Genomic DNA, 25,155 nt, shown 5'->3' with positions numbered 1-25,155 from the left:
CCTTACCCTTTTCTTTTAGCCTTAGAATATGTCTTTACTGCCCCATTTTCCTAATTGTTTTGATCCCAACACTGCTTTTTTTAATCCTTTTTTCCCTGTTGTGATATTTCCCCTGACATTTTTTTCTTTTCTTCTTCCTCATACTATTATTCAGTCCCACTTAAATCTGTTTGAATGCCCCTAACTTTATGACTTATCCTAGTCTCCTTGGCTTTGTACTTTGGTGTCTTTTTTTCTCCTAGGCTTAATAGTTTGCTATTCAGTATTATCATGTTGCTTCTGAGATTCCAGGGTGCTTTCCATTAAGTTTATTTTCTCAAGGATTTTAAGACATTTTTCCCTTTATAACGTACTGCTGTTCTTGATGTGTAAAGATAAGCTGAAAGGAAAATCCCATCTGTATCTTATATTTGTTTCTCTGACAGATACTGACATTTCATTGAGTTTCTTCCATTTCCTTTTTGTTGGATATGTTGAGTGTTGAAACACTTGTATTTTATAGACTCCCAGAGTAGGATCACTACTCTCTCTAACCTTCTACTTTTGTTCAAAATAAAGACATAGTATCAGGTTTCTTCATTTGTTTGAATTAAGAGGAGAGTACAGAACTCTGAGTGCGCTAGCTGCAATGACTCTTGCCTTTGTTTTCACCTGTGAGGAGTGGAATACCTGATTTAAATATTCTGCTGGATCTTTCTACCTTCTGGACATCTTCTGGGAGTACTTTTATTCTTACACTATTTCTTTCTTGGGTTTCTAGCACCTCAATTTTCTTTGCAAGTGCCTTTTCTTTCTTTCCCATCATACTTTTTTTTTTTTTTAACATTTACTGCTGATTGCAGATACCTCTCCAACTTTATCTCCAGGCCTGTGACCCTGCCTCCAATTCATTTTATCTCTGCTAACTGTACCTCAATAGAGGATTTTAAACCACTGCTTTTTTAGATTAACATGCCAAAGTCCTCTCTGGTTTAAGGGGCTGTTTTTTCTGTCTCCTTATCCACTCTGCCTGTTCCAATTCAGCAGGCATTTTTGATTCTGTAGACCCTGTGATGAGCTGTTCTGCATGAGGATCTTCTGGCAAGTTTCTTCTGGAAAAGTATCCTTTTAAATACATCCCCTTACACTGGATATGTAGTCAACAAACAGGGGGAATGTTTTGGGGCGTTAAGGACATCAGGAATCAGTGATGTTTGTGGATTGTGGTGTCTCTGCCATGGAGGTCTAACTTAAGGCAGCCATCTGCTTGGGTGACATCATGTGACCTTCTGTACTTCTTTTGATGTGCAGTATATGGTACCTGGAGAGGTGTAACTCACATTAGTAGTTAGCAGTTCTGCTAAACATGTTAACATGGTAGCAAACATAGGGAATGCCTTCTGAAGAAACCAACATGCTCTCTAGGTTGTTTTACATGTCTTGCCAAGTCACAGTCTGTAATACTGTGAAAATAATAAGTTTTGATATATTTGAATAAAACTTATCTCCTTACTCTCTTACAAAAGAGTAGTGAAAAAAATGTGTACCCGTGCTTTAGGCAGATCATTATATTCAGTCTTGCCTGGAAATAGATAGCATTAAGTGCTCTGCTGAAATGTCCATTAAGCTTGATGCATTCTTTCCTTTCATTAAGACCTTCAAAATAAGAATGATTTAATTCTTTCACTTTTCCATTATTTGTACTTTCCCTCTAAGCATTAAGGTTCAGAAAAAGAAATGTTCTCTTTGAACCAAAAAAACGAGTAGGTGTTCCAAATGTGGTAACTGAAAGCACTTTTCACGAAGTCATATTCACAAGTAAAATATATATAATATATATATTCACAAGTAAAAAATATATATATATATATATGTTAAAGATGAAGCAGACAATCTGGAAAATCTGAGCAATTATAGCTAAGATTTTTTAGGGAAGCTCAGTACTGTAGATGTAAAAAAAATGAATATGGATTGAAAGCCAAGGTCTCATATACTGTTCCATCTCTGAAACCTCTTTAACCCAAAAACTTCTGTCTCAGGACTATGATCCTGTTTCTTTCCAGGGGGGACACACACACCCAGATCCTATTCCACTAATTAGGCACTGAAGTGGATGAAAGAGCCTTAGTGTAATCCTTTATTACCCAATAATAAGCTACAAAAATGCTAATGGACACAAAGATGTTACTTGTTAAACATAGCTTTGTAGCTTATTTGTACAACAATTTGAACATGTGCTAGTATAGACAGGGTGATAGGTTTTTTTTCTAAATCCTCCAGTATCCCAGGTTGAACTGCTTTCTCCTCTGCCCCTTCCTTCCTGCAAGGGGACCCTCTGTGACTCATGCTGAACTCTGCTTCTCCAGGGTGCCTCAGCAGGGGATGTCATCATGACTCACTTCCCCCCGCTTTCTTTCACCAACCAGTCTTGGGGCTAAGAACAAACAGTCAAAAAGCCAGAGGCTGAATCAATTCAATCTTCACAGGTTTCTCTGAGCTGTGTGGATTGAACTGATAATCAAGTCAACTGTTATTAACTGGATCAGTTAAGTTTGATACTACTTTCATCTAGGTCTATCTTAAACTGGTGTTGGCCATTTTGAAACTGGTTTTTGTGCACTAAACTTCTTTTCTGTTACAGGTTTAAACTGGTTTCCGATCACTTAAATTGGTTTGTGTGTAATGTCTGCCCTAGCCCAAGTCTTATACTTCAACCACTACATTCCTGTGGAAGCCAGTGTGTAAATAAACACTCAGTTCTCAATACTGTGTGCTTTACTTGCATACAATAGGAACGTGTTAGGGAAAGTAAACAAGCATACACATAAAAACAGTTCATAAGGTGTCCCAGCAGAGTTTGAGCACCATTCCTTCTGTCCCTCTCCCCTTTTCCACAGATCCCCTCTGCTGTGTGCAAGGGTTAGGGGAGCAGCTCCTTCACCCTATAGTTCTCATTAGCAGTACAGCTGAAGGTGAGGGTGTGGAGAATAACAACTCCTGTCAGCAGCTCTCCAGCTCCCCTTGCTGGCAGAAGGTTGCAGGGTGTTTTTTCACTTCTGGATCATTTGCCCCATGAATATGAAACAGGTCATGTGGTGTAACAGTTTCCATTGAATGATATTGCAAGTTGCTTGATGAAAATAATGTCTAGCAGAGGCTTTACATGCCTAATATGGTGGAACAGAATCTAGCCCCTAGAGACAAATCCTATTCCATTCTACAGAGATGCACTGCTCTCTCATTCTGCCAATGAGAAGCCTGACAATCCTCTAGAAGGCAATTTTATTCAGTCTAGAGATCTATTCTTTCCTGGTCTTTTAAATAACTATTCTTTAGTCCTCCACGGGGCAGTTTTCACCTGGGAAATTTTATTCCTGGGCATATAACCCTGTGCACATACTAAATTCTGCATGGCTATGTAGCCACACAGACTGACCATGCACAGTAACAGCCTTAGCCCATATGCACACTACTTATGAACATTTAGTACTTTTAGATACCCCAAAATGCAAACAGCCAAAACCTGTAACTACTAGACTTAGCCTCAGAAATGGAAAAAGGACCCAGTGTGTGGACATGCACATCTCTTTTGCTCCCACAGCCTAGGCTTACATAGGAAGCCAGGGTTCTAGATCCCCTCACCCAAAGAACATTTGAACCAGGACTTCTCTTATTTCCTAGCATAACACTCTAACCACCACACCACAGGTCAGTCTTTTTTTTATTACCTTCTCCTTTACAAGTTGAGCAATAACATCCTCATCAGAAAATAACCATGTTCCCTTTCCTTCCAGGCTATCAGCTACCTCCTTGAACTACACCCCCTCCGCCCTCCTCCTAGCCCCACATATTTCCACCATATGGCTAGCGTCAAAAGGAATGCCATAGAAAGGAAGAAGGATCCAGGAACTTACAGCAGAATTAGTCTGACCTCAGTACCTGAAAAGATTATGAAGCCTGTTGTCAAGGAATCTATTTCTTGGAAGCTAGAGAAAGGGTATCAAACTCATCCCACCCCCAGCCTGATCCAAGTCATAGGGCTCCTTGTGGAGTGGATTTAGATGCAGCAGGGCAAGCAGCAGTGGCAGCATGGAGGTTAATGCAGCTGTTTCTCACCCCTGCCACTGACATAAGTCCCAATGAGGCACCATGCTCCAGAGTTTGGCAAAGGGCCCCACTTGCCCAGCCCCCAAATTTCTGGATCTTTTGAGAGTCCTGTGGGCTGACTGACATGGCTCCATGGAACAGATCCAGCTTGGAGGCCACATGTTTGACAGCCCTGCACTGGAGAATACCAAGGTGATCATGCATTCATCAAGCCCAAGTCATGCTTTACTACCCTGATTTCCATTTACAACAAGGTGATGTGTTTTGTGAATGTTGGGGAGAGCAGTGAGTGTGATAAAGCTTGATTTTTAGCAAGCCTTTCGATACTGTGTCTCATGATAGTCTTGTTGATAGGAGGAAAGGAATTGGTAAGGAAATACAGTACAAATGAAAGTACTATAAGTTGCTTGGTTCATTATGCTCAATGAGTAGTCATCAATGGTCCAATGTCTATTTGTAAGCTATCAAGTAGGATTTCCAAGGGTCAATCCTTGAACCAGTATTGTTTAATACTTTAATTAATTGTTTAGAGGATAGGCTGAAGGGCACATTTAACAAATTCGCAGATGACACCAATCTGGGTGGAGTGCCAAACACTTTGGAGGACAGGATTGGGATTCAGAATGACCCTGATAAATTGGAAAAAGGTCCAAAATTAATTAAATTAAATTCATTAATGGAAGTACAGAGTCCTGCACTTAGGATGGAACAATCATCCTACACACACACAGATATAGACTGGGGAAAGATTAGCTAGGCAGCAGTACTCTGGAAAAGTACCTGGGGCTTTATAGTGGAACATAAATTAAATGTGAGGCAACAGTGTACTCTTCTTGCACTGTTGCAAAACAAGCCAATAGCATACTGGGTTGTATTAACAAAAGTGTCACTTGCAAGTCACGGGAAGTGATTTTTCTACTCTATTCAGCACTCATGAGGCCTCACCTGGAGTACTGCATCCATTTTGAGCACCACATGTCAAGAAAGATACGTACAAATTAGAAAAAGTCAAGTGGAGAGCAACAAAAACTGATTAGAGGTCTAGCAAACATGCCTTATGAGAAAAGGTTGGAAGAAGTGGGGCTATTTAGTCTATGGAAGGGATAGCTGACAGAGATTTGCTAATGTTCTCCTAACATCTGACGCGTGGCTATGAACAGGATGGCAATAGACAGAAGACAAGAAATAACAGTCTTAAATTGCAGTAAGGGAAATTCAGGTTGTATATTAGAAAGAATTTTCTAACTGAGAGGGTCGTTAAGCGCTGAAATAGATTGCACAGAAAAAAGTGTAGAATCTCTGTCCGTGATTGTTTAAAAGAACTGGTTAGACAAATAATTGTCTAGAATTGTTTAGATAGACACAAACCTGCTGTGCACAAGGGAAGCTCTTGAGAACCCTTCCAGACTGATTTTTTTATGATTCTATGATTTGTCCTCACATAACAAGAAGCACCTCAAATGTAAATCAATAGCTTCCATTTATATATTCCAGAATAGTTTTTTTCTGTTCTTTTAGAAATGCCTTGTCTCACAAATTCGCCAAAATCATGCTTTATTATGTACGTCATAAACATTTATTTCACAAACATTAAATAAATCTACTCTTTTTACCTTATTTCCAACTCTTTACTCTTCATATTTTGATCATGTGAATAATTCATTTTGATACATTTTAAATATTTAGCAAAATCTATTGATTCATACAGCATTTTTGCCTCTTCCCATTGACTGCAGGCTGTTTCAATACAATTTTGTAGTAGCAATCCTTTAATGTTTTTTAAATTACTAACCTACAATGTTTTTCTACAGTAGGTTTTGTAACAGTAGCTAATTTAATTATGCCTTTCCCTATGTAAATGTGTAATAATACTCAATTTGTTTTCACAAATAAAAGATATTTGGAAGCATTCATTTATTAAGGGCCCAACTGTGCCATCTTACTACACTTAAAGATGCAATGATTCCAGTAAAACTATTAATGTAGTAAGATGCTGTTTACCACAAGAACAACATAGTTAGACTCCTCCTGTTAATGCCAAACTGGCAATCAAACATCATTAGTTAGGCCTTCAAAATCATGAGTTTAGCTTTAACATTATACAATAGGTGGTATTCTCACTGATGCTTCCAGTCAAGGGTAAAAGCCTGGTGAGAAGCAGATGCATCCTCCAGATAAACACATGGCTGTGCAGATGATGTCACTAGCACACCTTCAGCTTTTTCAAGCATGTGAAGGTATTCCAGGAAGATAGACTGCTTGGAAGGGATGGGGTCCACTTGACAAAGAGAGGGAAGAATGTCTTTGCCTACAGGCTTGCTAACCTACAGAGGGCGCCTTTAAACTAGATTCACAGTGGGGGTTGGAGACAAAAGCCCAGAGGTAAGTAAAGAGCCTGAAGACATGGATAAAAATTTATAAACTATTAATGTTCTCAGGGAGAGGATAGGACATACTGATATGTGTATACATTAATGTGAGAAGCAAAACAGAAAGAATTGGAGATCCTAATATAATCACAGAATTATGATGTAATTGAGATTACAGAGATCTGGCGGGATAGTTCTCATGACTGGAGTACAATCATAGATGGGTATAGCTTGTTCAGCAGGGAGAAAAAGGAGGTGTTGCCATATATATACAGATGACATACACATGTTCTGGGGTGAAGTGCAAAGTCGAAACTAGGCCCAGTGAAAGCCTCTGGGTAAAGGTTTAGAAGATAGATGCTGTCAAGTCAGCAGGGCCAGACAGAATAAACCCAAAGGTACAGAAGGAATTGGCTGGGGTAATTTCAGAGCTACTGGCTATCCTTTTTGAGAACTTGTGGATGCTAAGTGAGGTCCTGGTTGAATGGAAAAGGGACAGTATAATGTCCATCTTTAAGAAAGGAAAGAAGCAGGACCTGGGAAACTACAGATCAGCCTGACCTTGATACCTAGAAAGCTCATAGAGCAGGTCCTTAAGCAATCTCTTGTGAAACACCTAGAGAACAAGGTGATCAGGAGCAGCCAGCATGGTTTCACCAAGAGCAAGTTATGCCTCACCAACCTGATAAAATGACAAGCTCTGCAGATGAGAGGAGAGCAGTGCATGTGATATACCTTGATTTCAGCAAGGCTTCTGACAATCTCCCATCATGAACAAACTAAGGAAAGACAGACTGGGTGAAATTACTAGTACTGTAAGGCAGATACATAACTGGTTGAATTGTTATTATAACTGGTACCCAGCAAGTAGTCCTCGGTGGCTCAATGTCTAGTTGGGAGGAGGTATCAAGTACAGTTCCCCAAGGGTCTGTTCTGGTTCCAGCATGGTTTAATATATTCATTAAAGATCTGGATGGTGGGATTGAATGCATGTTTGGAAAATTTCCTGGCAATGCCAAGTTGGGAGGAGTTGCCGAGTCTAGAGAACAGAGTTAGGATCCAGAATGACCCAAACAGACTAAAAAAAATGGTCTGCAATTAATCAGATGAGATTCAGTAAGGACAAGTGCAAAGTCCTTCCCTTAGAGCAGAATAATTGCATGTGAAAATACAGACTGGGGAATGACTGGTTAGGCTGAAGTAATGCAGAGAAGGCCCTGGGAGTTATAGAGGACCGTAAGCTGAATATCAGCCAATAGCGTGCTCTTGTTGCAAAAGTAGCCAACAGCTTTCTGGGTTGTATTATCAGAAGTGTCACTTGCAAATAAAGGGACATGATTCTTTTACTCTGTTCAGCACCGTGTGAGCCCTCACCTGGAGTACTGTGTTCAGTTTTGGGCCCTCACTTCAAGAAGGACATGGACAGTTTGAAGAGTCCAGTGCAGAACAACAAAATGATCAGGAGCCTGGGCCTCATAAGGCTTATGAGGAAAGACTAAAAACCTATTTAGCCTGGGAAAGAAAGACTTGGGGGGGGGGGCATTGATTGGAACAGGCTACCTAGATAAGTTGTGGAATCTCTATCCTAGGAAACTTTCAAAAGCAGGTTAGGATTTCTTAGCGTGAAATCTTATATTGGACTCGGTATGTAGTTGGGATAGAATTAGACAAGTTTTCAAATGCGAGACATTCTTCCTCAAGTCTGATCAAAATGAGCCAGGCACAGCATAGTAAACAGCAGCAGCGAGAGGGGGTGAGAGGAATTCTCAGGTGTAACACTGAGAATAACACTGTCTAACCTGCCTTTGTTAGTGCAAGAGTGATGTTGTAGCTGTGATGGCCCAGAAATTATGCGAGGCAAGGACTTTTTAGGGTGATATCTTTTACTGGACCCGCTATGTACTTGGGATAGAGTTAGACAAGCTGTCGAATGCAAGACATTCTTCCACCGTATGTCTGTTACCCCTGGGAATTTCTCTCACCCCCTCTCACTGCTGCTGTTTACTATGCTGCACCTGGCTCATTGTGATCCTACCTGAGGAAGAATGTCTTGCATTCTAAAGCTTGTCTAACTCTATCCCAACTACACAGCTGGTCCATAAAGATACCAGCATGAGAAATCCTTGCCTCGCATAATTTCTGCACTATCATGGCTATGTCACTTTTACACTAACAAAAGCAGGTTCGACAGACATTTGGCTGGGATGGTTTAAATCAGGGATGATCCTTCATTGAGCAGGGTTTGGGCTTCTGGGGTTTCCACTTCCTTTAGGAGAAGATAGCAGAGGTGAGAAGAGAGGAGACCTGTACTTTTTATAAATGACACAATCCACAAGCTTGGACTTAAAAAATGTTCATTGTAACACTACGCGAGATGGTAATACAGTGCACAATGTCTCTCAGTAGCTTATGAGCTTCCTGCTTTACTAGTCACATTAACTGCTTTACCATTTGAAACTATGGGGAAAATCCTGCCCCAGTTATATCTATCAATTCCATTTACTTTAGAGTAGGATTTGTCCCCTACCTGTATAACATGGCAAGTCACTGTGTGACCAATAAAACAAGTGTTACATAGCTTACATGGGAATGCTGAAGGTATTTTGGTCTCAAAGCCAGTCATCCCCAACTTAAGGCACTGAAAAATTGTGACTGAGGCTTCCGAAGTAACGGATGGGCTTAAAAACCACAAGGTTTTGTTGGTCTGCATTTCTTTTTGTGCTTTTAAATTATGTTATGCTTCCTTTCTGGCTCTGGAGCCCTCCAGGTGCCCTGAGGCCACGTTTGCAAGCTTTACTCTGCAGCCAAGACCGCTTGAAAAGGAACTGTAATCAAAGCAGAGATGCTGCGGGATTGTGTGACTGCCAGAACCGACGCTTCCCAGCGAGAGTGGCGCAGAGGGTCAACAGTCTGAGCTTCGTTTTCCATGTTGGTGTTTTCCATGCTTGTTTTCCATGTTGGTGTTTTCCATGCTTGTTGTACAGCCAGCTGTTATATGGACATGTTCATAGCCACATGTATATAAACCAATTATGTGACCCCTGAGCGCTAAGAACTTTTTTCCAACTCCAGGTAACTCCCCGCTTAACACTGTTTCACTTAGTGTTGTTTCACTATAAAGCTGTTTTGAAATTGATACCTGATTTCACTTAGCGCTGAGCGAAGTTTGTTATAACACTCGCGGGCACCATCTTGGGTCATTAAAAACAACTGCAGTCATCATCTTGGGTTGTCAAATATTTTCACTTGACGCTCATTTGACTTAACCTTGGGCGTTTCTGGAACCAATAAAGAGCACTGAGCAGGGGTTGCCTGTACTCGGTTGGTCTAATAAAAGATACTGCGTCTACTCGAAGACCCTTGCCTGCCTGTATAAACACACGCACACATGCCTACACATAGATGTGTGCTGCGTGTGCACCCATGTATATTACATACACATACATGTCATATACAGTTCTGTGCGTGTCTCTCTCTACCTGCAATATAGACAGGTTTGTCCTCTGGGGCAGAACACGGAAGGGTCTCACAGCGCGGCCCTGGAACAGCAACGAGAAGGAGGCCACAGTGGGAGGGAGGCCCTGAGGCGTCCTCGCAGGAGGATCACGTGACCCCTCCTGCCCCGCGGGTGGCCGTGACACGGCCTCGGAACTACGCTTCCCATAATGCCCCGCTGCCTGCGAGCGCGCTAGCTGCTGTAGCAGTCCCGGAAGACCTAGCGTCAGTGCTCGCCCTTCCAGGAAGGTCGCGAGGCAGAGAAGGAGGAAGTGCGCTCACGCCGTCATGTTCGCCGCCCGCGTCCGCCGCTTCGCTACCTCCGCCCTCCGCCGCGCTCACTACGAGGATGGGCCCGGGAAGGTAACGGCCGCGCCCGTGCGGCGGCGGGAGCCGGCCGGGCCGGGGCAGCGCGGGCCGCCTCCCAGGCGCGGCCTCTTGCTCCCTCGCCCCGGGCCCTGAGCGGCCTCCTACTCCCCCGCCCCGGGCCCTGTGCAGATGCGTCCCGCTGCTGCTTTCTTCATATTTAATTGTATGTGAAGCGCTGGGTCTGTGAGCTTCAAAGAGCTCCGTTTCCCTACTGTTCCCCTCTGGCCTGCCCTCCCCCGCGGGATGGGAAGGGTAATGTTTCTAAAAGCCTTTTAATCCCCGTTAGGACTCAATGACTTGCATTTCACGCGTGCTCTCCTCTCTCCTCTAGAACCTGCCGTTCTCTGTGGAAAACAAATGGCGGCTGCTGGCTGTAATGTCCGTGTTTCTTGGGAGTGGGTTTCTTGCCCCTTTTCTTATCGTAAGGCACCAGCTGCTTAAGAAGTGAAAAGGCTGAGCTTTGATTCATGCAGACTAGGTAAATGAGTGTGCGAGGGAAAGGGTTGTGTTGGAAGTGCTCGTGACTAAGATGAGCTTTAAGGGGAGGGGGGGGGAAGCTAGGGTTCCTGGTGCCAGGTGTGTGTCATGCTTGAAGCTATTGAAACAGTTGGCCTTATTTAACCTCTTAGAAGATAACTTTGTGTGGTGGTCCTTCACTGGGCTCGCTAGCAATGGATTAAGGAATGATGGTAACTTACACAGCTGGCCTCTGAAAACTAGCTAGTTTCAGTTTTCTTCTGCCAGATAGTTAAGTATAGTTGTTAATATTGTAATATAAAGGCATAAATTCCACTTCTGAGCATCTCTGGCATAAATGATGTGACTATATCAGTATGATAAACCATGATACTGTAAACGCTTTCTGATGTGCCAGTTATGTGCCTAAAATATTAGTTAGGATGTAAATCTTACCCGTGCTTTAAACCCAACATTAAGTTTCCTCAGTTTTGAGGAATATCGTTCCTCAAATACCTTTCCACAAATACCTCTTCCTCTTGCATGCATACTGGTGGCAGTCTATAGACTGTGCATCTTTTGGAGGAAGTGTGTTTTAAAGTAACTTCATCTTAAGGAGCTATTTTCTTTGACAGCTTTTTTTTTTTTTTGTCAGATATACATTCAGTTGGCACCAACGTATCTTAAAATTAATTTAGTTTAATGTCGGCACTAAAAAATTGATAAATTTGCAGTAACTTTTGCCCCTGCTGAAATGGCTTTCTATAACTATATTTACTGGCTGTATGTAGCTAAGGGAGTTATGATTGGTTTTAGCAAAGAGTGTTTGAAAGAGAGAGGAAAAAAAAGCTCTGCCAGTAACTGTCTAGGAAGAACCTAGACTGATCTTTATTAAAAGATCAAATTGAATTATATGAATAATTTTTAGATAGACGTTTAATGTTAGCATTATCATTGTATAATGAAGCTCTTAAAGTCAGATTAAGTTTTTGATACTATAGGAGTGGAAGCTGCATAATGACAGTTTTTTAACTCAGAATGAAAGTATAGTGTGTGTGAATACTTTTAAATGGAGTAAGAATTGAATGGCTGGCTCTAAAGGAGGTGTTAATGGAAAACAAGTAAGAGTCTGCTGGAATTGATTTAGCCCTGGCACTGTTAATAGTTCTATCAAGGCTATGGTAAGTACATTTACTGAAGCCCTTGATCATTGAATTGCCTATAATGATGATGGGGTATTCAAATAATGATCCTGGATTACTTGATAAACTGAGAACATTGAAGCCAAGTGCAAGGTCATGCTTCTCAAGGAATGAAGAATTAAGAAATTGCTGTTTTCTGCCAGCAAAGACTTCATACCTCATAGCAAGTGAATATTGGCTACCTTTGCAAGGTTATGACAAAAAGATAATGAAACTGTTGAGTGGATATACAAGGGAGGTCTTAATTGTGTAAATATATATTTCTGGGGGTGCAAGCTTTAAAATATTGAAGGGCTATAACCTGGGTATATCAAGAACAGTGACTGGTTGTTAAGCCAACCTCTATTTTAGGTTGATTTGTAATAGTACAGAAAACTAACTATTGGGACAAACTACAAGGGAAACAGTAGGTTCCCCATCTTCATTCAGGGCTGGATACCTTTCTTAAAGACTGCTTTAGGTGAATAAATTGTGAGTTTCAGTACACACTTTCTTAGGTTGGATTTGGTGAGACTGCAACTAATTATTCTGTCTTGGGGGGGGGGGAGGGGGTTTGAGGGGGGGGGGTTGGGTTTTTTTAGTGAATTAATTGTAGAGTTTTCTTATGTTTTAAATGCATTCAGTGCCACCCCCTGATCTTTTCACAAAGATCTGAAGTGAATAGTGCTTGGGATCCACCTTAATTGTGTTAAATCAGTTGACTTCCTTCCAGGTTTAGTATTAATGTAGAGTTCGTCTATCTCCTCATATCTCTCCTCATTTATTTATTTATTTATTTATTTATTTTGCAGATTTGATATGAAGCATCTCCTGCAGAACACCTTCTCTTGCCATGAAAAAGCAAAACTAAAATTATTTACCACACTGGATGTGTCTGTAAATAAAGCTTACATCTGACTGGTTTGGATGAGATCTTTTTGTCAAACTATCAAATGCTTCTGACTGCTTGCATCTAGTTTGTAGTTATTTATATCTTGCCTATTACCTAAGCTTGCAATGTACATGTATAGTCTACAAAAACAGTCTTGCTACTATTCCATTTTAGTATTCAATTAGACAAAAACTAGAAACTGTAGAACAATCGTAGGCTCTTGTTCTAGTCCCAGTAAGACTTTAAACAATCATGCGAGTTCAGTTAAACTAAAGAATTAAAAATGCTAACTAGTATTTGAGGGTAAAAGCATTGATCTTGAAAGCATACTTTATCTGTATTGTATTCTGTCCAGCTTGATTTCAGTATGGAAATTGCTGCAATACACTTTCTCCAAAAATAGGAGCAAAGTTTTCCCCTGCAGACAGTAGCTCCCTATGCTGGGTATAGGCAGCATAACATTGAAAGCATGTACCCTTTCATAGTTTTAAGATGTCATCTTTTCATTTGCCTTTAAGATAGGAGCAAATTTTTATTTCAATGCAGCTTAGTCTTAATAGGTGCCTATAGACGTGCAGTGAGGCTGCTCCAATGCATAGATGTTAGGGTCGGAAGGGACCTCAATAGATCATCAAGTCCGACCCCCTGCATAAGCAGGAAAGAGTGCTGGGTCTAGATGACCCCAGCTAGATACTTGTCTAACCTCCTCTTGAAGACCCCCAGGGTAGGGGAGAGCACCACCTCCCTTGGGAGCCCGTTCCAGACCTTGGCCACTCGAACTGTGAAGAAGTTCTTCCTAATGTCCAGTCTAAATCTGCTCTCTACTAGCTTGTGGCCATTGTTTCTTGTAACCCCCGGGGGCGCCTTGGTGAATAAATCCTCACCAATTCCCTTCTGTGCCCCCGTGATGAACTTATAGGCAGCTACAAGGTCGCCTCTCAACCTTCTCTTGCGGAGGCTGAAAAGGTCCAGTTTCTCTATAATTACAGAGTGTCACATGTATCAGTGGCCCAGCGCTGAAAAATAGTGGCAGGGGTGCTTTAACTGGAACTCATTTGATGAGCTTTAATTAAGTGCCCCCCCGCCTCCTTTCTCAGTTCAGGGACGCTGATGCACGGGATGCTCTGGGAGCTTCTAAATAGCTGCTCTAAAGCACCCCTGGCCACTCCTGGAGCATGTCTGTAAATGCCCAGTATGATCTCTTCTAAAACTACAGCTACAAAGTGAAACTTGACAAATCTCTACTTTTATTCAATAGACTGTTTACAGCTGCTATCTAACCTCTGATCCTAGAAATCTAGGTTTAGTTTCATAAAGTATTTTGTCTGAATTCAAAGATAATCTTCAGTTTGCTAAAATATTAGTATTTTTCTAACTTTTTGCTGGTAGCAAGAAGTATAAAACTAACATTTGCTAGTTTGTCTATCCCAAATGGAGATATTAGCTTACATGCTAGCAAAATTTTAAAGATGCCTCACTTTCCTGACTATCCAGCATTCTCTTAGAAAGAGATGGGGAGAAGAGGGGAGTGAAAAGGATGAAATGAATTTTCCCTCATTTTGGCATCAGCATTAATTTGCAGAAAAAAAGATCTCTTCAGCAAGCAGTACTTTTCAATTAAATCAGTCCTGCTTTCATTCCTAGTTATTTATTGTGTACTGAACTCCCAATACTCATGTGTAGATAATATCAACTGCTTCCCTGGGGGCTTTGTCAGGAAGCTGCTCTTAGTTAAATCCACCATTATTCCTCTTAAACTCACTATTTTTTAGCTAGTTGTGACAGCTCTGTTACCAGACTTGCTCAATACTTTGGGGTGCATTTGTTTATTAGAGGTATGTTTCTGGGGTGTCTGTATTTCTATCAACCTGCTGCTTCTTTTGCTTGTATTTCTACATGGAGCTGTATCTCTCCCTTCTGCAGATCCTTACCCCCAATGGAGCTATCTTGCAGGACTTGGTTTCAATGGGGCTGGGTTTCTCCAGCCACCAAATCAGTCAAATACAAGTGCGCGCACACACTAATGTGACTCACCTGACCTGGCCAGGCTGATCAGCATATACAGGCTGATACCCTTGTGTGCCAGGGATCACTTCATTAAGGTAACAATAAAATGCAGTCAGACCCAAGCACATGGGTGAACAGAATACCTCTGAATCTGGCTAGGTGTTCAGCTGACACCCTCATGGGCCAGCATTCAGTTCATTAGGGCATGTCTGAGCCAAACTGGGTCAATCACCCTATTTAGGCTGATCCCATTATGTGTGTCAAACTCAACAAGTCCCAATCTTTCACCCCACCTGCTCTAGTAATGATAGCCTCTTGATGAGAGGACCCCACAGTATTTTAGGGCTTTACAAGGATCTTTGGCTTAGGTATAAAGCGTTTCTGCAGAGCAAATGGGAAGGGGAAGTAGAGAAGGAAAAATACACCCAGTTACCACCACCAGTTTGTCTATAAAAGTTATTTATTGCTAAGTATATTAAATTTATGATGGTACTAGTAATAATAGCCATGCAAGGAAAAACAAACAATTACAATAGTACCCTGGTTCAATTAACTATTTGGGGAAACCTAGTTGAAGCTTAACTAATAAAATTCAGGTTCAGAAAGCTATGCCTACAGAGAGAAAGAGAGCGAGAGCTGGGATCTGACTATTCCAAGGCACTCGGGTGTTCTGTTAACAGGCAAAGTTCCTAGCACGATCATTGACGATTTGACCAGAAGAGACTATCTGTTTTTCCCAGTTTCTCAAGAACAACAGCAGATGGTGTCAGTGAGATTTCTCCCTCTGGAAGCACACTGTTTGCTGCTTTACAGCTTTCTTATATCCTTAGTCTAGTCTCTTCAAAGCATTCTTTTAATTGTGTAAATCAAGAGAGTCCCAAGCTGTAATTGACAGAGAAAATCCTGTTATATAAACAGTTTTTCAATTTAAATTAATTACCTTTTTCAGTAACAAGGGGTTATCTGGTTTGGAACCTCTCAAGAAACTGATTAACAATCAGGAAAAACAAAAGTGTTAAGGAGTAACCAGACATCTAGGAGCCATCTTGAAATTATTATGACTATAGAAATTAAACCAGAAAGGATACCACATTATTTCTTCTCAGATTGCCTAGCTATGCTTGCACTGTGAAGTCAGCAGCAGTGTTTTGTATTTTACCTGTTGTGGATAAGCCTCAGCTTAGCATGACTTTCAGATCTTACTATAGTCTTTTAACATACTTAAGGGGATTACTTGGAGTATTCATAAACTTTGTGGGGAGGACTTCCACCAGTCATCCCAGGAAAAGTATGACATCATTTCTGGTCAGGGCTTCAACAGGGTGGACATTGTGTTGAATCCTTAACCATTGTTCAGATGTCATCCATCTCCTGCCTCAGCGTTCCTTAACCCAGCAACCGAGTTTTAGTCAATCAGGTTTAAATAGGCCTCCCATATTGGGACCAGGGAATGTATGGCCTGAGATGCCTATTAAATTTTTCTTTTGCTTAGTTCAGGTTAGATGAGGTAGGACTGGACTAGAACTAATGAATTCAAGTTGAAGCAGAGGAAATTTAGGCTGAGAATTAAGGGGATCTTTCTGATTACAAAGATGGTCAACTATTGGAGCAGGATATCTAGAAAAGTTGTAGAATCCCCATCCTGGGAAATTTTCATGAGCAGGTTGGGTAGACACTTAGCTGGGATGGTTTAATTGCAGGTGAGCCTGCCTTGAGGAGGGGGCTGAACAACCTTGTGAGATCCCTTTCATCTATGTTTTCCTATAATCCTAAACTCAACTAGGTAAGTAGGAATTAGAAGAGAAATGACTTCAAAAGCTGAAGGGAGAAGTTTTATAGAGGAGATCCCCTGAATCGAAGGAGATGCTACATGGATAACTGGTACTCTAGTCTTAGAGATTCAAATACTCCAGTGGTGAGAAATGTGAGGCAGAGAAGTACATGTTTATACCTGCCCTTTAAACTACATATCAGGTGTACAATCATTCCTGAAACCCTCGCTTGCAGGGCCTGTGTCTGCTTCTCTAATCGGGAATGGCTGCAGTTGGTGCTCTGGTAAAAAGTATTAAGTAATGTGGCAGCCTGGAACTGGTCTCATTCTCTAGGTCCATAAATGGCTGCCATAGTGTCGTACTATGCAAAAAGACTTTGTACCCTAAACTTCGCCCAGCACCACATCCTCACATGACCTCCCTAGAGAGGAAGACCTTTTCGGTTGAGTTCAGTTGCCTATCTGTTTCAGGCAACTAGGTCAAAAATCACATTTGTAAATTAATTTAGTCCCATCTTAAAACAGCTGCCTGCCAGAACCTCACTCGCCGCTTAGAAACCTAATTTTCAATCTAAACAATGTTGAATCTTTAAACATTTATTCTTTGTCCGCTAAATAGGTCGTCTTCCCTGCTCTTCATCTTGGCATTCTAAACTGAGCCTTCATTTTGCTGGACTAAAAGGACAAGCTATTAGTCCTCAACTAAAATAGGCTGTCCATTTTCTTCTACCTTAGTTCCAGGTTGAATGATCTTTCTTAAACTTGTTACCAGAATTACAGAAACATTCTGTAGGCTTCCCTATTTCTACTGGAACTACTTCGCCTCATCATAGGATCTCATTTAGACTACATCCTTTTGGTGCTTTATAGCAGGGACCTGCGAGCCAAATCTTGTCTGTGAATGGACTGGTTCCAGTCTGTGGCAGCTCAAGCAATCTGCAGCATGCTCCAGCCTGAACCACAGAGGCAGCATCCCTTGGCTCCTATTGCTGGCTGAGTTAAGTTTAGTCTCTGCTGCAGCAGAGAAGGCATTCCCTGGATCTTAGCACCTGCTTTTTTCTACCCCCTTGCAGCATCTGCTGATTGCTGGGGGGCGGGAGGAGGCTGTGGCCTGTGTTGGGGGCTGGGTCATAAGCAGTGGTCTATGGCAGCAGAAAATCGCCAAATTCATTCTGCGATCAACAAACACCACCTAGTGCTTTCTCCTTGAGCAAAAGTACCTCGCTATTCCACTGTTTGGACTAGCGGGTGCATTTACACATGAGCTATAATGCACACTAGCCTATATTAATGTGCATTAAAGGATCACTAAACACACTGCTAGTTAGTTAATGCCTGTTAAAATGAACTAATATGCATTAACCTGCACTTTAAAACTGCTCTTTAGCCTGTCTTAATGTGCATTAACTAATGTGCATTTTCCTAGTACCTCACAATAGAGGATTTAATGTGCATTAACTAAAGCATTCATGCATTTGTAGACATACCCGCAACTCAGCGTCTTCCTGTTTCTCCTTATTTTCCAATATAATAAATGTGGTCTTCCTCCACACACCTTCATTATCCAGTTTTTATTGCTTTGTTCTTGCAGTTATGTTTTTCATGGCTTACCCTCCTCATCCAGCTGTCAACCATTCAGGTTTCCTGAAATTTATACTTCTTCCTTTTCTTCGGTTATGCCTTTCACTTCCTGTCTTGATTCCACTTCTCTAGCTGTGTCTATGTGGTCCTTAAAACTTATGGAAAAAGAGCCATTATCAGTCTTCAGGTACAAAGTCAAGAGCAGTAAACATCTTGTGGGCTTTGTATTCAGTCTAGCGTCTACTTGGATTCAGTAAATTGTCTTCAACCATATAGACCTAGCGGGAAGGATCCAAACCCACCAGTCTACTGGTGTCCAGGAGAGAGAACATGACTTGGGCAGTGATATTGATTTATGGGTGATAAGCTTTTGTCATGAAATCTGTTTCTCTTCTGCAGCCTAGAAGTAAGTCTTTAGTGTCCCAAATAAAGGCAGCAAGCCCCACTCTCAAATTCCCAGCCCCTCTGAGAGCTCCATGGGCCACACAACACAGCTCCATCAGTTGAATTTGACAATGCTGCTCCATCAGTTGAATTTAACAGCTAGATGATTTCCAAAAATCCTGTACAGACTCATTTTTTATTCCAAAGTTTTTGAGAATTAGGAATAGTAACAAATCGTGTGTTTTCAACAGTCAGTTGGTCTTAGTGAAGTGTTTAATGTATTTATTAAAGATCTGAAAGTGGATATAGATAGGTGGCAAAACTCAGATGACAATGCATTAATCAAAATTACACAGGATATTGAGACATTTTGAAAAAAACTAACTGAAGTAAATGAATTGGCAACATGATGGCATATCTAATTTAAGTGGAGACCACTACAAAGTAATGGGACAGTTTGAACTTCTCAGATACCCTGGTACATTCTAAATTACCCATGAACAAAAACATTAGGGCATCATTGTGGGCAGCTGAATAAAAACATCTGCTCAATGTATAGGAATATAAAAAAAAATGCAAAGCACAGCTCATTGGTTGGTCAGTTTTTAAATAGGATAGAGATTGATAATGGAAAATATTGATGCTCTCCTATAACTTACTAGTCTTATCTTGATTAGTATGTGCAATTCTATCACCCAGTCTAAAATGAATATTGTAGACTTAGGAAGAAATTAAAGTGATGTCATGCATAGAAAGGTTTATAAGTGAATTATTTAAAATATTAGACTTATTTGGTTTAGAAAACAGACAAGGGACTTACTGGCTGATGACAAAGAAAATAAGGGATTTTTGCCTCCTAAAATGAGAATGAACCTCCTCCTGGCCACATTTTGTAGGAGGGTAGGCATGTTCTGAGTTTGTCTACTGAGTGGGTCCTCAGGTTAGATAGATGTAAGAGTGACTGATTTATGAATCCCACTATAACTTATGTGTGAGAAGTGCTAAGCAGTTCAGTGCTGTCAAGAAATTTAGCAGATTTTGCTAACTAACATAAACTTCACATCTGAGGAACTGAGAGACCTCCAAGAGTGGGAGCAGTTTTTGGAGGATTTAAATTTTGGACTTAGTCACACAAAGCAGAAGTTAGGCACCTGGGATACTTAAGGAGTGTGTAACTGCCTTTCAATAAAAAATATTAATAAAAAATAATTTTAAAAACCCTTACTCATAAGATTACTATTCCACAGTTTTCCTTCATGGAAATTTTAAATCATCCTTATAAGTAAGAATTAATTAGGCTTGGCATTTTTTATCAGATTTTTTTTACATGCACAGTGAAATGGGGGAAATTACAACTTTGCCAAAATACAGTTTTATTTTATGTCTAAAAGTAAACAATGACATAATTTGGTTTGGGACTTAATGGAATATTTCATCTTAACTGGAATGTTTGAACTAACCCCAACAGTTATGTTTCAAATCACTACAACAAGATATTTCCCTTTCAATTCATTGCCTTATGGAATTTGTAAATTAGGAGCCTGTTTGCTCTGAGGTTTGCAGAAAATCACATTTCCTATAATTCAATGCTGATTTCTATCTCATCAAGCTGTGTGAATTGTCATAGCTATCACATAATTTCTTACACCATTAGGGAGGTAGTCTGGCCAAGAAGCCCAATCCATATAAAAGAATGGAGACACTTGAGTTCCTGAACTATAATTCCCATGGGGCAAATAGATCATTATGAAGAAAAGTAGTTTAATTCTGAACTATGTGAAACAAAGTGTTTCAGGTCAATTGAACTAAACTGAGACAAATCATTTTGATGTATAGGATGGTAAAACGTGGTGCTTTAATCCAAAATGTCAAAATAAGCTGTTTCAGTATTTTCATATCAGAATTTTCTGGAATTTCTGATATGCAGAAAATGCTGACACTTCAAAATGCATCCCAGCCTGAAATAAATGCCGACTTGGGGGGGATATCAGAATTTTGCTCAATTTTCTTCCAAAAGTAGCTAGTACCACCTACTTTAGAAATAGGATATTATTTCTAGTAGTAGGTGGACTAGTACTCTGAGCCAGCTGAGCAAGTCCCATGTTGACACATCATGCCTTTTGATCAGTGGAGATTGCTCCTATTTCCTTCCTCTTGTATTATATTTCTTTCCAATCAGTAACATCAATGAGATGGGGGTTATTGCATTATAAAGGACACTGATTACTTATCAAATGCCCTCAGAATACCATTTTTTTTTCAATATAAGCAGCAATTAAATATCCTGCTTTCCTTCCTTAGATTTTTTTGTTTTTGTTTTTGCTTGGAGGGGCCATTTTTTGAGAACTATGATTTAGAATAAATACAGATGAAATAAGCGAGAGGGTAGATTTTATTAATAAACTGGGAATGAGTGAGCAAATATGAAAGCAGATATGTAGTTGTTATAACAACTACATTAGAAGCAGTTCTTGCTGAACATAAGTGATGTGATAAAAGCTGGGTAGCATTCCACAAACTGGTTTCTGAAAAATATTTTCTATCTTTAAAAACAGGTCATATTTGTACAATGTAGTGGGCTATTCTGGCTCTTTTTCCCGTATCCCACTATTAGCAACAGTAGCATCAGTGGAATGCCAACATGTATTTAAATAAAGTAGCTAAGTAAAGAATAAAAGAACAAGAATACTAATAAATGGTGCTCTCTCTAAGGTTAATATTGGTGTTTTTATTTTACATCATGGAAAGAAAGGCACCAAAATACCAAATGATTTGCACACTTCAGTACAGAAAGTTTGTAGCTGAGCTAAGAGGACTTGAACATTTTTAGCTGCAAACTTATCCAACTTTCCTTCACTGTAGTATTCTAAACAATGGTAAATATTTGTGAACACAGTTATGTGTGTAAAAATCTTCAGGCTTGGAAAAGTAAATTCCCATGGTTACATTTGCAAGATCTGAAATCAGAAAATCAACCCACAAGCATACAGTGATGAAATGTACCAGAATTATGTCTCCAAACATTTATGCCTAATAGGTGCATGTATAAAGAAATGCAAGGAGACTAGTGTATTGATTCAGTGTACATCTTTGTATATGATAAGAGAAATGTATATGCAATCCCAAATCAACAGACTCGAAAAAAGCAGATGATGAATTTCAGATATTATAGACAAACTACAGAGCATTGAGTTTTCAGTTTACTCTAGTTTGACAATAAAGGATCTGTGCTGTGGATCATTAAGCTTTATTATTGTAACAGAAACCAAAAACCTGAAGGTGAAACATTACCATTTGCCCATTCTCAATGTAGCAAGAGGTTCTGTCATGGAACCATTTGTTAATGAGCCACTTCTATAATCTGAGAGTGCCTGCGCCTGACAGATTTTCTAGCCACCTTCTATTTCCTCTATTTCTATTGCAGCCGGGGAAATAGATGTTAGCTCTCCAAAATTTGACTTGCATATAAATAAGTTTAAAATAATATTTGATGGAATTAATCTGATGTACTTTTCCATTTTCTGGTTCAACATTCTATGAATAATAAGTACTTAGTACTTTTCTTTCTTTGTTTATGCAATCTTTTTCATCAGTGATGTAGACCATGCAGCACTTTGAAAAAATGTCACAGTGTATAAATAGCACTGCTGAAAACATAACTAAGGTTTTACCAATATTCAGAGCCAACAACTAAATGAACTATGAAAACACAGGTAAAAGAAGTACATGTAGAAGTCCAGATAAAATAGCTAATCAAATGACTTGTATAAAAAAAATGCAATGTTGCTAGTTCTTACCAATTTTTTGTGTTTCAGATTATTTGGGTTTTTTAGATCTTCTGGAGTTAAATGATTTTTGTCAGTGTCTTAGTTTTTATTATTTTTTAAAAATTAATTTTAACCATCATGCTCTTAGAGGAATGATTGGGTCATGATTTCAAGCCTATCAAGCAAGCTTAGAAATCAGAACAACACCCCCCCCTTTTTTTTTAATGCCATCATATTTTGAGGCTGTTCGTGGTTTAAGAGCTTGTGTTGTCAGTGTTGGAATTATAAATCATACAGGTGGGATCTATATATATAGGCATGTGTGTGTACACGTATGTGTATAAATCCATGTATCCATACATATATGTACCTATCTATAAAGAAGTGGGGCATAAGAGTCAGTTGATCATTCTGGACAAAATTTATTTTTGTGATGACAAAATGAGTCTCATCAGCAGTGAAGAGAAAAGAAGAGTCAACAATGCATGTTTCCTTATTCATCACAGAAACTTGATTAAATGGGGTTATTTTTAACCAAATCTCTAAATTTTTCATGTAAATAGACCTTATTTAAGGAGTTTGTGAGGAACATAAGTAAATATAAAAAAGATTATAATGAATGAGAAGTTACTTTTCAGAATGGTCAGGGTTTATCTCCTGTGATTTACAGCAAAACTCAAAAGATCTGCCTTTCAGGATTTTACAATACAGAGCTTTCTTGATGTGCCCAGGAATGGCTACCTCCAACATAAAGGAAGGTAGGTGGGAACTTTTTCATGAACTACATGCATCACAGTGCTCCAAAACTTTCCAGATAATGAATTGGGGGGGGGGGTTCCATTGCCATCACTCCCATTTGTTTGTCAAGACCTGATGTTGCCTTCTGAACAGTATTACAGAAAATTCTTTCCAGCTAAATAGCTGCAATAGAGCTGTTAATTCAGTAGTCTCTCAATTCACCCTCAAGAGCTGTGAATGCTACTTCAAAGCCCAGTTGGGAATACTAACATTCACAGTGGTTTCTTTTTCATTGCTATCTTTATAAAGAAATGTATGTGCATAACAAATATGGTAATGACCTATTAATATTAAGATTCAAACCAAACGTTCTGTTAGGGCACTTGCAGTAATATTAATTTATTCACCACTGGATATGCATGCATTAGAACAGAGGTCAGCAACATAAGGTCCATGGCCTGGATCCAGTCCCTAGGGCTACTGAATCTGGTTTGTGGAGGCAGCAGGATATTGGCTTGTCAGTGATGAAGATACTTCTCCCATGCCTACACTGAGACTGGGTGTTGAGAAGTTATGCCTGCACCATTGCTGCAGGGGTGGGGAGAAGTGGTGGCAGGGAAGCTAATTAAACTACACCAAATTCAGACCACTTTAATCCTCTAAGGAGTCCACAAAGATATTTAATGTAGTTTAACTAACCCATTTTAAAATTTAATTTATTTTTCTTGAGCGTTTATAAGTAGATGTAAGAGTAGAAACCGAAGGCAGTTGACTGAGCACAGGGGTGTGTCTGAAGGCCCTTCCTTTTCTAAGATTTAGGCACCTTACTCTTGGTTGTAGGAGAGTGCCTAACCTTGACTTGGGCTCATAGCTTTGAACATTTTCTTGCAGTTAAGTGCTTATGTCATTCCTTATTAAATGCAATCAGAGGAGGTGGTGGTGGGTTTCTGCTCTTCAGTGGTTAAAGCACTCACCCAGGGAATTCATAGATTCATAGATGTTAGGGTCGGAAGGGACCTCAATAGATCATCAAGTCTGACCCCCCGCATAGGCAGGAAAGAGTGCTGGGTTTAGATGACCCCAGCTAGATGCCTATCTAACCTCCTCTTGAAGAGACCCAGGGTAGGGGAGAGCACCACCTCCCTTGGGAGCCCATTCCAGATTTTGGCCACTCTAACTGTGAAGAGGTTCTTCCTAATGTTCAGTCTAAATCTGCTCTCTGCTAGCTTATGGGCATTATTTCTCGTAACCCTCAGGGGTGCCTTGGTGAGTAAAACCTCACCAATTCCTTTCTGTGCCCCCATGATAAACTTTATAGGCAGCCACAAGGTCACCTCTCAACCTTCTCTTGCGGAGGCTGAAGAGGTCCGGGTGCCCTAGTCTCTCCTCATAGGGCTTGGCCTGCAAGACCTTAACCATACGAGTGGCCCTTCTCTGGACCCTCTCCAGGTTATCCACATCCCTCTTGAAGTGCGGTGCCCAAAATTGCACACAGTATTCCAACTGCGGTCAGACCAGCGCCTGATAGAGGGGAAATATCACCTGCTTGGATCTGTTCATCATGCATCTACTGATGCACGATAAAGTGCCATTAGCTTTTCTGATGACTTTGTCACGCTGACGACTCATGTTCATCTTGGAGTCCACTAGGACTCCAAGATCCCTTTCCACTTCCGTGCCACCAAGCAGGTCATTTCCTAGGCAGTAGGTATGCTGGACATTTTTCCTCCCTAGGTGCAGCACTTTGCACTTCTCCTTGTTGAATTGCATTCTGTTGTTTTCTGCCCACTTGTCCAACCTATCCAGGTCTGCTTGCAGCTGTTCCCTGCCTTCCGGTGTGTCCACTTCTCCCCACAGTTTTGTGTCATCCGCAAACTTGGACAGAGTACACTTCACTCCCTTGTCCAAGTTGCTGATGAAGACATTGAAGAGTATCGGTCCAAGGACTGAGCCCTGCGGGACCCCACTGCCCACACCCTTCCAGGTCGATACCGACCCATCCACTACGACTCTCTGGGTACAACCCTCTAGCCAATTCGCCACCCACTGGACTGTGTAG

The 25,155-nt window shown here is 40.5% G+C and overlaps 1 protein-coding gene and 1 non-coding gene across 2 annotated transcripts; both read left to right on the top strand.

The window, feature by feature from the left end:
• Positions 1-10,180: 10,180 nt before the first annotated feature.
• On the top strand, positions 10,181-12,874 carry LOC102571075 (cytochrome c oxidase subunit 7C, mitochondrial). Its single transcript, XM_014597226.3, has 3 exons — positions 10,181-10,313; positions 10,651-10,797; positions 12,769-12,874. Exons 1-2 carry the CDS (start codon positions 10,239-10,241, stop codon positions 10,765-10,767), a joined length of 192 nt encoding a protein of 63 aa, XP_014452712.1. The 5' UTR covers positions 10,181-10,238; the 3' UTR covers positions 10,768-10,797; positions 12,769-12,874.
• LOC132249699 (small nucleolar RNA Z39) lies at positions 11,128-11,189 on the top strand. The gene has a single exon (XR_009461265.1). It is a non-coding gene; the product is annotated as a small nucleolar RNA Z39 (small nucleolar RNA).
• Positions 12,875-25,155: the final 12,281 nt, after the last annotated feature.

Source organism: Alligator mississippiensis, chromosome 3, assembly GCF_030867095.1.
Source record: "Alligator mississippiensis isolate rAllMis1 chromosome 3, rAllMis1, whole genome shotgun sequence".
Lineage (NCBI taxonomy): Eukaryota > Metazoa > Chordata > Crocodylia > Alligatoridae > Alligator > Alligator mississippiensis.
The sequence above is the reverse complement of the archived record's forward strand: the minus strand, read 5'-3'. Positions and strand labels throughout refer to the sequence as shown.